This window comes from Anguilla anguilla, chromosome 9 (assembly GCF_013347855.1).
Source record: "Anguilla anguilla isolate fAngAng1 chromosome 9, fAngAng1.pri, whole genome shotgun sequence".
Taxonomy (NCBI): Eukaryota; Metazoa; Chordata; class Actinopteri; order Anguilliformes; family Anguillidae; genus Anguilla; species Anguilla anguilla.
In genome coordinates this window covers 41,548,505-41,562,314 of record NC_049209.1, presented here as the reverse complement: position 1 = coordinate 41,562,314, position 13,810 = coordinate 41,548,505, and the positions used below count along the sequence as shown (strand labels likewise).

General features: G+C 46.1%; 1 protein-coding gene across 1 annotated transcript; it reads right to left on the bottom strand.

Annotated features, from left to right (window-relative positions):
• Positions 1-368: 368 nt before the first annotated feature.
• On the bottom strand, positions 369-13,345 carry nup88 (nucleoporin 88). The gene is made up of 17 exons (XM_035433931.1): positions 13,084-13,345; positions 11,383-11,552; positions 10,034-10,159; positions 9,605-9,691; positions 8,705-8,881; positions 7,578-7,764; positions 7,024-7,174; positions 5,842-5,940; positions 5,513-5,603; positions 5,168-5,272; positions 4,896-5,048; positions 4,544-4,669; positions 3,607-3,672; positions 3,056-3,136; positions 2,397-2,523; positions 1,080-1,198; positions 369-900 (listed from the first exon to the last, which is right to left on the bottom strand). The coding sequence occupies exons 1-17, from the start codon at positions 13,315-13,317 to the stop codon at positions 837-839; spliced, it is 2,163 nt and encodes a 720-aa protein (XP_035289822.1). The 5' UTR covers positions 13,318-13,345; the 3' UTR covers positions 369-836.
• Positions 13,346-13,810: the final 465 nt, after the last annotated feature.

The following is a 13,810-nucleotide window of genomic DNA, read 5'->3' as shown; positions in this document are numbered from 1 at the left end:
TGTTTTCTGTATTCATGTGCTATGGAGGATACTGTCAGTCTGTATTTGCATGCTATGAAGACAGATCTGGGAAAACAGGGAGGCAGTCAATTCACAGTGGGGCTGGGGGAAATCTGTTACAATGGAAGTGACATGGAGTTCCCTTCTTATCACAGGATGACACCCCTTTGTGATCACATAGACAGAGTGGTTTCAGTACTGAAAATGACTGCAGCCACCGTCTCAAAACGGCTGGGTAATACAGATTGATTTTCATGCAAATGTCTGCACTCTTACTGAGACAGATGTGGGCTTCAGGCTATCCCACCCACACTGTGACAGAACAGAGGACAGATCTGAAACCTGGAGTGAATCTGAAGACCAAGACATTAAAACTGTACAAAACATGAACTTTTATTCCACAGTGAGATAAATATACATTACGCACTAGTACAAAACCTTGATAAGATGTGGTTATACAAAAACAGTCTGACTCAGGTTGTCATATTTTCCCCCCCATACTGCATTAAACTAAAGGAAGAGCTTGTCTAATGCAACGTAACCAGGCTGTTCTCATTCTACCTCTCACAGGCTAAATTAACTGCACTACTAATTTTCTTGCCAGAAATTACCACAAAAAGTAATTGCTGAGATGCAATTGAATGTCTCACAGGACCAAAAGTAATATTAGTAAAAACGATAACACCAAGCCGAATTCTTTTGTCAAGTTGAGTAAAATTTATAGAGGCAAACAGATTTTCCTGCTGACTTAATGTCTGAGAAGAGCAAGCTCTTTGCCAGCCCCGCCCTGCCCCCCCCCAGTTTGCGAAATGTGTCGAGTTGTGATCCTGTGCTTCTCAGAAGCTGAAGTGGTTCTTGATGTCCTTGATCTGCTTCATCATGTCAGCGATGTGCTCGCCCCTGTGGAAACAACGCTGTCAGAGCGGGCCTCGCTTCCACGGCGGGAAAAAGAAAGGTTGTCAGGACACGTTAGGCACTGGCACCGAGCTGGACGGCCAGCCCCGTCACAGAGATTATCAACCCCACAGGGTTTGAGGAGCCCCCTTTCCCCCTACAGTCGGGTATTTGGAGATACTCACTGTTCTTTAAGGACCCCTTGGACGCACTTCTTCTGGTGGACGCTGAGGGCGATGCTGGCCCTGGCCGGGGACGCTCCTTTCTCCATCTGCTTCTTCTGATACTCCATCTTCATATTAACCTGTGGAAGGCCGAGCGGTACTGTGTCTGCAGTATGTAGATGTTCAGTTTTTGTTTTTAGAACCCAATTTCATTTTATTCCCCGTTTCTTCCTTTTGAAAGGAAGAACTGTTAAAGTCCAGTTGTGTGTGAAGACTCATGTCCTCATTGCTAAGTATAGCCTGGTATACGGTCCACAGCCAGCTGCTGCTAGCCAACCAACCGACACCTTCCCCCCCTTGGATGATGTTAGGGCCAATTATACATCACCCCACGAGATTCCCAGCCACAACTGACGCTCGCATGGTCAGGCACAGTCAATTTATTTCCAGACTGTGGGGCTTGCACAAGGACATGTGATTTAGTTGCACACACCACCTAAGAGTTTGAAGTATAGGCATTTGGACCAAATACTCTGTATCACTGTTCCCAAGGCCACATTCCTCAATAAACAAAGACTTATCCAAAAGGAGTTTTGTGTTATACAACCCGATAGAAAAACCAGGCTAAGCATCTTTCACACCCACCTTGTTTCACCTTTGCACCAGCAATTTCCTGGCTAAATAGTGCTCAAAGAATAGGAGCAGTTCTTTAACTACGTCACTCCTTTACCAATCTATATTGAGCAGGGCTCGGCAATTGCGGTCCAGGAGGGCTGGTGTATATGCAGGTTTTTATTTTCTGCAATTACCCTGACCAGATGAGATAACTGGCTGTATATACTGATTCACTCATAGATTAGATTACAGTAAAAAGATTCATAAGGGCACACAAGAGCAGTCTTCAGCTGTCATTCACACACTTATCAAGAAATTTAGTTAAATGTAAGGTGGTGAAAATGTTAGGGATAATTAAGTCATTGAGACCAGAAGTTGACATGAAAACCAGAAACAGATATAGCCTTTTGTGAGTCTGGTAAAGCATGGTGGTGCAGTGGGTAGCACTGTCGCCTCACAGCAAGAAGGGTTTGAATCCGACCTGTGTGGAGTCTGCATGTTCTCCCAGTGTCTGAGTGGGTTTCCTCCCACAGTCCAAAGACATGCAGGTAGGCCAATTGCAGATACTAAATTGCCCATAGGTATTAGTGGGTGAGTGAATGGTGCGTGTGCCCTGCGATGGATTGACTGTCCAGAGTGTATTCCTGCCTCTCGCCCAGAGCATGCTGGGATACACTCCAGCAACCCCGCGACCCTGTCCAGGATTGTGAGTGGGGCCCTGACCTGTTTGATGCCGTTGTCCAGGTGACGCAGCTGGTCGTTGATGGTCTGCAGCTCCTTCCTCATGTCCTTCTCGCTGTCCGACAGCACCGGCAGCTGGCTACGCAGGCTGCTCAGAACCCGCTTCACCCTGACGCGGCAAACGCACGCTAGTTAGCCCAGGCAAACCACTCAACAACATAAGCCACTTTTCCACCGCATGGTACCAGCTCAACTCGACTCCACTCGACTCTACTCGCTTTTGGTACCAGGCACTTCATTTTCCACTGCAGATAGTACCCCGTCAATGTAGCTGGTCATCATTAGCAACGCCGCATGAAACGCGTTGCTCTGACCAATCAGTGATCTGCAGTGTTTTCACGTCGCCTTTTGGTATTGCCTGAGCTCGCTTGGAACCTCGATGGAGGTGATACCAAAAAAGTACCAGGAACCAGGTACTATCCACAATTTTTGCCCGTTGGAAACCAAAAAAGTCTAGTCGAGTCGAGCCGGTACCATGCGGTGGAAACGCAACTATAGGTGAACCTTTCCGAGCCCGACCTCGGTTTCTCAAGTCTTACAGACCATTAAGATGGTGTTATATACTTGATTGATACGAATCATTGATAATTGCTCCCTAGCGTTTCATGCAGAGATGGAGGAGCAGAGAAAATATGACAAACCTGTTCATGGTAGCTTCCTGCTGATCTTTGGCATCTTCATACTTACTAGCCAGACGTTCTGCGGACTCTCGCAGACTCTTACTGTGTGACGCAGAAAACCATTAAAGATGAAAATGAAGCATGAAAATCCTCTCTTCAGTACGAGCCCTTACGATATGAGATTACACGTGGTTTCATACACATTTTCCTTGTTTACTCAAATGACCAGTTAAGGCCATGAAACGGGCCTTAACAAAATTTAAATACATAAGACCAGGTATTTATAGTAACAGGACTCAACTGAAAATTTCATGTATATTAAATTATTTGGTTATCATATATTTTCTAACTGGTTAAAAGCATACACGAAACCAAGTATGCTTACAAAAAGAAATGAAATACACCATTACATTTGTGCAACTTACGGGAAAACTAATATGCTAACTGAAATATGATTGTCATTACAAGCACTAAATTGACTGCACAGGTGAGACTGTGTATTTCTGGAATGCTGTCTTAGGGCTTGATATAGACACACACAAATACACAGAAGGTAACTCCCAGTTATATACCTGTCCTCTCTGCACAGAGCAAGATCCTCAAGCTGCTTCTTCTTTTGCCCATTCAACAGTTTTACCCTGCCAGAGAGAGAAATACAGAGCTAAAGGAACAGTCCCCGGCAGGGTAAGGAGTTGGTCTTTAAACCTAAAGATTGCAGGTTCGATTCCCCGGTAGGACACTGTCATTGTACCCTTGAGCGTGGTACTTAACCTGCATTGCTTCAGTATACATCCAGCTGTACAAATGGATGCAATGTAAATGCTGTGTAAAAGTTGTGCAAGTCGCTCTGGATAAGAGCGTCAGCTAAGTGCTTGTAATGTAATGTAATGAATAAACTCACTACGACAGACGATCAGCTCAAACATCTCCACACAAGCTATGGGGATCAGCTACAACATTTCTACAAACGTAAAAGATTAGCTCCTTGCAGATAAAGTAAATGATCGAGCCAATTAAAAACTGAAATTTACATGAGGTCCTGAAACTGACAAAACAGAAACTGTGCACCCCTAACAAAGAGGATGAGCTGGAGTGTCCCCCCCTAACAAAGAGGATGAGCTGGAGTGTCCCCCCCTAACAAAGAGGATGAGCTGGAGTGTCCCCCCCCCCTAACAAAGAGGATGAGCTGGAGTGTCCCCCCCCCCTAACAAAGAGGATGAGCTGGAGTGTCCCCCCCTAACAAAGAGGATGAGCTGGAGTGTCCCCCCCCCTAACAAAGAGGATGAGCTGGAGTGTCCCCCCCAACAAAGAGGATGAGCTGGAGTGTCCCCCCCCTAACAAAGAGGATGAGCTGGAGTGTCCCCCCCTAACAAAGAGGATGAGCTGGAGTGTCCCCCCCCCCAACAAAGAGGATGAGCTGGAGTGTCCCCCCCCTAACAAAAAGGATGAGCTGGAGTGTCCCCACGCCGCTCTCCCTCCGGGAGCCGAAGTCCGCTGGCGCGCACGCACCTCCTCTGCATCTCCTCCCGGGCCAGGTCCTGCTTGAGGATGTACTCCTCCCTGAACACCTGCGTGGCCCTGCTCAGGAGCTGCAGACACTCTGCCGGAGGAGTCGAGGACGTGTCCTTATCCGCCCTGCGACACAACGCGGAAGCGGCCATTTTAGGTGCAAATTCAGAGGAACATCTTCATCCATGCACTTTATGGTCTTCTTTTAACATCTTCATCCACTACACTTTAGAACACAGCAATGAATTTGTATGACATTTCATTTGCAACAATTGCATCAGTGTGATATCTTAATATGGAGGGGGGAGAAAAAAAACCTTTCTTTAGTATCACTAATTATTATCCGAGTTACCTCAGGAGGAGTGGATTCGTTGAGCCGCGTGCCAGAATGTTGCGGATGTGCTGTTCAAATGGGTCATTGGTCAAGCCACGCAGCGGAGAGCTTCCAGGCCCCACCCCCGGGTGGGAACACAGCAGGGGAGGGGAAGGCGGGCGAATTGAACTCCTAGAACACAAAAATCAATTATTTTTCCGAGCTGGTGAGGCGAGTTCCCATGGAAACGGCCTTTCCTTCATTAAGGCCAGGATGAGAACGACAATGTTTGGATGAGGTGCAAGACCTACAGCAAAGGGAGCAGGAGGCATTCGTAGGTGCTGGTGACGCAGATCATTGTGGCTCCCAGAGACAGGTCTGACACGATCCAGAACCCGCGAACTGGGGCCGACAAGCTGGAGAAAGAGGGAAAAGCAAACAAATCCAGATCTGAAAACAGGCCTGAACAACCACAAGTCCACAATATGATCTTCACCCAGGACCACATGAGAGGCTGAAAGCAATGCATAAATGGGTATCAAAGAGTGCTCCAGCTGGGTACTGTGTCTCTACATCCTTCCAGTGATAAGGCAAGTTACTGAACAGTGTTTACCAAGCCCTCCCTGCGACACAGCAGGACATATCACGACTGTTACCTGCTGCTAAGTGGCCTCGTGCAGAGGATGTGCTCCACAATGCACCGCTGTTGAGCTGCTAACTCCTGCAAGCTGTCCTTATCTTCCTCATCTACCAGGGGAGGGAGAGAGAGAGAGAGACACCATCGTCAAAAATGACATTTCACAAAATGAATGCCATTCACCGGTCGATGCAATTAAATCTAAACTTCAGCAGCTATGTCCATAAATCTTTCAGATCGCATTTAATAGCTGCGTTTATGAAATGCAGCACAGCTTTCATGTAGGCAAATTACCCTTCGAACCGTTTAGCTGAAATCCCAAAGCGGCGCAAGTTGCTTGTTGCTCACCAGACTGAAGGAAGTTGTGCAGTTTGTTGAACCAGGTGAGGCCGACGCTGTGCACCCCCGCCTCGTGTGTGCAGTGGTACCTGTGCTGGCACAAGGGGTCTGGAACCAGACAAACACATACATGCTCACGCATCAGGGCGGCCGGTGTAGATCAAACACACTCAGAGCTGGGGTGGCCACTAGAGGCCCATCCTGTAAAGGACAGAGGTCCCGCCCAGCATTGAGACAGGCAGATGAAACATAAAAACAGACCATTTGGGGTTTGGGGGAGGTCAATCTTATCTTTTAAAAATAATTTTTCTTAATTAATCTTAATTTTGGCAGTCAAATTACTTCACACCACCACTAGATGTCCCTAGTCTATTGAAAGGTCAACATGGGTCGTTTGGAGGACCCGTTTGACCAAATGGGAGACCAGGATGTCGGCAGGACTTGGGCGAGACTTCCGTCCTTCCTCGGGTGGACACCTAGTTACAACCTGGGGCCTGATTTATTAAGACCTTTAGCCTAGGCAAAACCTTCTAGCCCATGCAAAACCTGGTAACACAACCAACGATTTGTGCAAAACAAATACCCTGACCAATCATTCGTCATGCTGTTGGCTTTGCCTGTGCTAAAAGGTTTTGTGTATGCTTTATGTCTCAGTAAATCAGGCCCTTAATGTGCTACAACCTTAGGAAGACCTCATGTTCCCTTATGTTTAAGAAGAGTTTGGAATTGCTCCCATTATAACCTGCACTGCGATTTCATCCACAGGGGTGTGACATCATACACACAGTGCCAAAGCAATCTCACACTTGAAATTCTTGAAACTGCTGACAAAAGCAATATTTTTGAAGCAGACTGTGACTGCAGATTAAGGGGAGGTACAGCTTAACAAATGAAGGCATGATTAAGCGAACTTCAGTGAGAAATATGCATTTGCACTGTAGCACAGACGACTGGGTTTAACATCGACAGGCTGCAAAAAGAACAGTGAGATCTGTAATTACCAGAGACCACTGCTCAGCAGAGACCTCATATTTTTTCTGGTTTTAACAGACGAGGGCCCCCAGGTGGCCCACTACCATCAATTTGTGGCAAAGTGACAGACTCATTTTCTTGGTCCTAAACCCAGTCAAAGCCCCGCTGGGCTTCTGTGGTTTAGAAAGTGAAGGGAATACAGAGGAGTGGCCTCCGTACCTCTGTGCAGTCTGATTGGACAGGTGAAATCAGATTCCGCAGGCTCCTCCTCCTCCCCGGCTGCCAGTTTGAGTGTCAGTTCCAGCTCCACACACTCGAACACGTACAACGAGGGAACAGACTCGGATCCACGCGTCCACCTCTCCACAGCCTGAACACACACAAGGGTTTCTGTTAGCTCTGAAAGACGGGCTCAGGTAGATCCACAAACGCAATCCCACCTCCTACCCAAGTGCCTAATACACACAGAATCCTATGCCATTAAGATTCAGCAAACATGTTTGTTTTGTCGTATTTTGTGACCGATTGCTCTGAATGGACAGGTACGGACAGACAGGCAGATCTTTTATTGTCGTTGAAGATAATTTACCTTGCATGAAATAGCTCAGTGAGACAAACAGATTAAAGCGCAAAGTATACCAGTTTCTACATATTTCCAAATATTTACAGGATGCATGCTCAGAAAGAAAAATAAAAAAGGTAAAAAGTACAATAAAAAAATTTTAAAGGACAAGATTGATTCGATCTGAAGGATCCAAATCGTTGATACTGACCCCAGACTCCTCCTCTTCCTCCGCCTCCAGTACGACACAGTGGTACAGCGTACCCGTTTCCGTGGCGATGACCAAGATGTTGGGCACGCACGGCAGGCAGAGCACAGCGCAAGCGTCGTAGCCGTAGTTATCCTCCGCCGCGGGGTACATGGGTAGTGGGCCGAGCAGCTTTCCTAGAGTTCCACCGCTGGGAAACAAACACAGAGCCTCAGACCACAGGCCAGTGCATGCTGGTCGCTTTATGCTAGCCACCGCATGCTAGCCGCTACATGGTAAATGGTAAATGGACTGCATTTATATAGCGCTTTTATCCAAAGCGCTTTACAATTGAGGCCTCTCATTCACCAGAGCAGTTGGGGGTTAGGTGTCTTGCTCAGGAGCGGGGATCGAACCGGCAACCCTCCGACTGCCAGACAACCGTTCTTACCTCCTGAGCTATGTCGCCCCCTACATGCTAGCTACTACATAGAATGCACTGCATAGAAGTCACTGCATACTAGCCACCACATGCTAGCCACTGCATACAAGCCGCCACATGCTAGCCGCCGCATGCTAGTCGCTGCATGCCAGCCACTGCATAGCCATCATTGCTAACTTACATTTAGCCCCTAGGTATTCAAACTCGGTCCCGGTGACCCCCCTTTGTATGTTGGTTTCTGTTCAAACCACAAAGGCAATCCCAAAATTTTAACAAGCTATTAATTTCTCTTTACGAGGTATTTTTCATGTTTAGAGGGATTATTTACTCTCTTAAATCACATTATCCCCAGGACCCAGTTAGAATAGCTTGGATATAGCCTAGCAGAACTCATCTACTTGTTGCATCAAGAGAGGTAGCAGGCATGATGCATCTCTCAAGTCTAATCACAGAACGAGCACAGATCCCAGGTGCTGGTCTTGATGAGCAATTACATTTATTTAGTAGACGCTTTTACCCAAAGCGACGTACAAAAGCACATATCATTGGACATTGGACAACTACAAAACACAGGTTCAATAAGATACAATACTAATTTTGTACAGCTATTTCTAGCCAAGAACACAGTTCAGTTCATGCAATGAACATTATTCTGACCTAACTTATGCGAAGGCAAACTAGGGAGAAACTAGGGAGCGATGACACTGACCTGTGCGCCAGGCTGGTGTAGATCAAGTAGGTCTCCCCGTTCCCGTACAGGACGTAGAGGGGGTACGCCAGCACCTCTTCCTTCCCGCGGAGGCCCACAAGCTGCCGGGGGGCCCCCGCCGCCGGCCCGAAGTCGAAGGCCACGGCGATCTCCCCGAGAGACGCGGCGTAGGAGCGCCTGAAAAAGCAGGACGGATGGTGTTCTCAGCACGGGCTCGCACCGCCTGACCTCGGCCACAGGCCGCCAAATCTCATCAGCGAGAAAGCAGAAGCAGTTGGCCTCTGCCAACCGCTGCCAAGCGTTTTCCGACCGCTGCAATCTCCGCTAGCCATCAAGCCACAGAAAAAAGAACCGGTCGTGGCGAAAGTGCTGCGTTCGCAGAAACAAGCTCAAGCTGGCTGTTCTCTGGAACACAGCATCCAGCATCAGAGACAGCAGTCGCTCTCAACTTCCTGTTCCGACTAAACCTGTGAACGGGTGCAATGTCATTTTTCCCTATGTCAATTTCAGGTGCTGATAATCTCTGAAAATCACAAACAGAAACCATCTTCATAGAAACACATGACAACAGCCAGCACAGAGGACTAATCTGACACTTCATCAGGGAAGTATCAGGATCTGAGAGATGACAGCATTATTGATTATGCAGGCACACAAAGACTTTTTAATCAGAGCACAGTGCGCCGTGTCACACCTTTCATCTGCACTGCAACGCACACAAGCAACTGCTGAAAGAGCGTAGAGTGTGTGTGTGTGTGTGTGTGTGTGCGTGCATGTGTCTGTGTGTGCACATGTCTGGGTGTGCGCGTGTTTGTGCGCACGTCTGAGTGTTTGTCTGTGGGGGTGCATGTGTCTGTGCGTGTGTCCGTGTGCGCGTGGAGTTGAGACAAAGCAGCTTACCCTCTTGTGTGAACCGTACCATCCTCCTCTGACTGGGACACGGAGAGCACCCGGGCTGGCGTGTGAGGCTCTTTTAGACTGTAGAACCTGCAGACAGAGCTCAATGAATGGACAATATAACCCAATACAACCCAGAATGAATTTAAACAGCTATCCATCCATCTCCAGACAGGCTACCAAGCAGAAGGATTGATAGCAGCATTTAAACCCTTTGAAGAGCAGGTTTTTTGTAACATTTTTTTCAAAATCCTAAATCAGTGTTTTAGAACTCTATTGCTTCCAATTACAGGTAGTGATTATGACATCAGCATTGGAATGTCCAGTTAAGAACATTCTAATCACATATTTGTGATCTCACACCTTAGAGGGTTAAACCTAGCGTTAGCTTGTGCTGTGCAGTGACACGCCGTCCCATAGGGGCCCTGTTACCTGAGGGAGTTGTCAGACGTCAGCAGCACCAGGTGGGGCTCCTCCGTCTCGCTGGGGTACCAGGCCGCCTGCCGGAGGGTGACAGACGTGGAGCTGGTGAAGAAGCGCTCCGCCACCGGGATGGTCCTGCCGGAGGAGGGAGAGGGAGAAGGGAGGTGAACGGATTCTCCAGCGAGGGGCGCTCTTCGCTCTATGTTCACGTGACATAAGATCGCAGCCCCCCGCAGGATTTTGGGTTCGACGGGATGCGGGGTCCGGACAATGCGACCGGGTGTAATCCCACCCCTCTCCCTGCTGTGCAATTTCCTCCCCGGCCTGAGCCAAAAGTGGCTCCGACGCACCTGCCCACAGCTCCTTAGATCTCTCACAGGAGCTTCCTGTCAGAGGATGCTGGCTTTCTATTTGCAATTCAACATCACAGAAAGCTAGCGTTTGATCTCTGATTTCTTTTCAATCCCTTCTTGACACACCACGTTAAAAGTTTTTAAAAGGGATACTTTTTTTAGTATCTGCATAGCAGCTTTGTTTTAGAAGTGAGAAACACACATAAAACCTGTGTCGTGAAATCCTAAACCTGTTGTCATATCCATCAGCTCTTTACAGATGCCTTTTTTTTCTGGAATAGCGTTCGAATTCCTTATTTTTCATTTACTCCCCAATCTGGAGAGACCCCGGTTCACAGATGGTACAGGCACACTAAGAATCTGCTTCTGAACTGTGAGGCGAAGCCTTAGTGCCTAGATTAGATAACACTTATGTATCTCTGGTAATGTGTGCTTTGGTGTCAGCCACATGAGAGGTGCTAGTTGACACTTTTTAAGATTGATCTGGCGTGGAGGCAAGAGATGCACCATAATTATTGCCATGGAGTCTGCTACCTTTATTTGCACTTTCTTTTTTTATCCTAGTCACAGAATCAGAATGTCACTCTCAGTACAAGGAAAAACTGCTCAGTTGGCTGTACCAAGGACAATTCAATGACTTTATTAGTGCCGGGTACATCCACCAATCAGAAGCTTTCCCATAAAACCACTCTTAGTGTCTTCTGCATCAAGAAAATAAAATTTAGAACTTAAATCCAAATGAAAATAAGCAACTGGTGGCAATAAAAAAACAAACAGATTTTTACAACCATTTTTGTGATGAAAGAATATAAACTGTTTTGCTCTGAGAAGCCATATTTTAAAGAGCAGGCCACATAACGATAACTATATTAAGAACTTTATTACCACAGGTTATTCATTAGGAGCTCAGTGATACGTACAAAATCACTATAGGGTCTAATGAGTAACCCCAATACCCCATTCCAGTCTGGGATGGCCATGTGTCAGGGCATCTTTAATACTCACTTGCAGTTGATCTGGCTGCGGCCGCCCTCAAACTCGGACTTCTTGCCCCAGCGCTGTGGCAGCTCCAGGACAGTGGCGCCGCGATGGCCGATCAGAGCCACGTGGTACTGGGTCGGGCTGAGCAGCACCTCGCACACCTCGAACCGCGGCGGGTTGATGCACAGCAGGGTCTGCGGGGAAAGCGCACGGGTCACAGCCTGCGCCTGCTGACCTTCCAGCAGTTCCTTACCCAGATCAATTAGAAATGCTCTAATCGCACGGAACAGTGTAGCCAATATGATGACGTGTTCACCATTGTCAAGACTGGACAGGAGTTCATGAAAGGCACAACAATGCTATCACTACGCGGGCTTTTTAAATTCAGGTTGGGACGGAGACGACAGTAGAGGAGGGAAAGCCACAGTCCACTAGACTTGCAACAAAATGAGACCAGAAGATGCATCGCAAGGAATTGGAAAGAAGACTACAAGACTAATGTGTCAGCATTAAAAAGAACTCAGAGAAAGTGTTACTGTAACACAACAAAAGAAGATACATTTTTTGATATGACCACGCTGGAGAGACCACAGCAATAGCAGGGACAAAGCAACCGCTGTGCATCAACAAGGACTAAGTAAAAAGCAGAGTCAGTGGGACCAAGCAATCCTGTCTCATGTGCATACAAAAAATTAGCCTACATAAACCATTTTTATAGTGTTCATTTTTATTCCAATATTTTCTAGTATTGTTGAACTGTCAGTAATATTCAATTCTGCAACAGATGAAGGTGCACTCTCTAAATATTTTGATAAAATATTCAACACCGGAGGCAGTGAGAGAGCAATGCTGTGAGGGTAATGTGTTATCAGTGAAACACACTCTTATTGTGCATGTACAGTATTTTGATTTGGACTTCTCAAATCAGTGTCTGAGAACATATGAAAGCTCATGAAGCCTCCTTTTCTATGTATTGCTATGTTTGGATTTAGCTTTTCTCTTGAAGTCAAAATGTAAGATTAACATACATACTTCAAGCTATTTGATGAGGGTTACTATTGCAAAAAGCGGCATTAAAAACATACGGTGATGTATGTTACACAGAGACAACTTCGTTGATAGTGGCACTTTCAACCTATTTTCTCCAAATCTCCAGTAATAGTGTGCATTTCAGAACAGTACAGCCTTAGTGAATTCACTGAAATTATTACAATTACCACTGCTATTTTGGACAGGATTCTACAACCCTGATCCGAAAGAGCTTACGGTTATAAGAGATTATATTATTAAACACGTAATTTAATTAATGAACACGGCTAACTCACTTGGTTTCGTGGGTCTGAATTAGTTACGATTATAAATTAAATTGAAAACAAAAATCAGAAGACCCTGGGGCTCCTAAGACCAGACATTGACACAATATGTGCGGATGACGAGCGATGTTCAAACACCTTGCTACACAGTAACTCACGCAGAGAAGGACATCAATAGCGCGATGCATTTAACGTATTTGTCTAGTTAATCAGGCAGCTGTCATAAAAGCTTAAGTGCAGAACAGAGCCAGATTTAACGGTAGCTACTGTATTTAATGTATCACGGTAGTACAGGTCAGACTGAATTCTGAAAGAAATCAGGCCACAAAGCACTCGGAATAGAAAGCGCCTAGCTAACTACTTCTAACCAGCTAGTTAGCTCATGCAAATAACCAGAGGGACCAAGGCTTACCTGATATGCGGAACTATCTAGCACTTCTGAGTTCAGCTGTCTCAGGTTGGTTGTGTAAAATACACTATCATCGTCGTCCCATACGAATAAATCACCATTCAAGCAAAATGTAAGGTTTTTCGCAAGTTTTCTACCACTTGCTTGAGGTTCCAAATGAAGCTTCTCCCGTAATTTCATAAAAATCTTGTGGCCGGGCAGCTCGCTTCTCCAGTGTTCTCCTGTGAACGCCGCCATTTTCACAAATATCTCCTCGTAATAGAATGACGATATAAGTGAATTTACCAATAGAAACGAGGTTCCAGTCCCTCTAAAACGAATTTAACCAATCATGTGAAAAGGAATGGTAACCCTCGGTGGAGGTAAGGGAATTGTAGTTTTTAAATTTAGTTTCGTTTTATAAAATTTAAAACAATGATCTAATTATAGAATTTGCGTTTCGGTTTTAAATTCTAGTAATAAACAAATTCGTCACTCAAATGCTATCAATTAAATGTAACGTATTTACTTTGCTGCCTAACATAACTAGCTTGTGTTACATTTCGTTACGCAGCAAAAAGTTGAATTTAGCTCTGTCTTTCACGAGGGATTTGGCGTGATAACAATTTGATAATAATTAATTTCAGACATTGTGAGTTTACGTTGTTTTAGCCAGACACCCTCAAGCTCTGGATAAATGGCCATCAGCTAGTACAGTAGCCTAACTGCACGTTAATATTACCATGCCTCC

Excerpts from the sequence above, each read along its gene's own strand:
- nup88 (XM_035433931.1), bottom strand. The coding sequence starts at position 13,317 with ATGGCGGCGTTCACAGGAGAACACTGGAGAAGCGAGCTGCCCGGCCAC. Across the intron at positions 10,160-11,382 it reads CGCAGCCAGATCAACTGCAA|GACCATCCCGGTGGCGGAGC; the intron begins GTGAGTATTAAA and ends CTCCTCCGGCAG. Across the intron at positions 3,673-4,543 it reads CGGGAGGAGATGCAGAGGAG|GGTAAAACTGTTGAATGGGC; the intron begins GTGCGTGCGCGC and ends TCTCTCTGGCAG.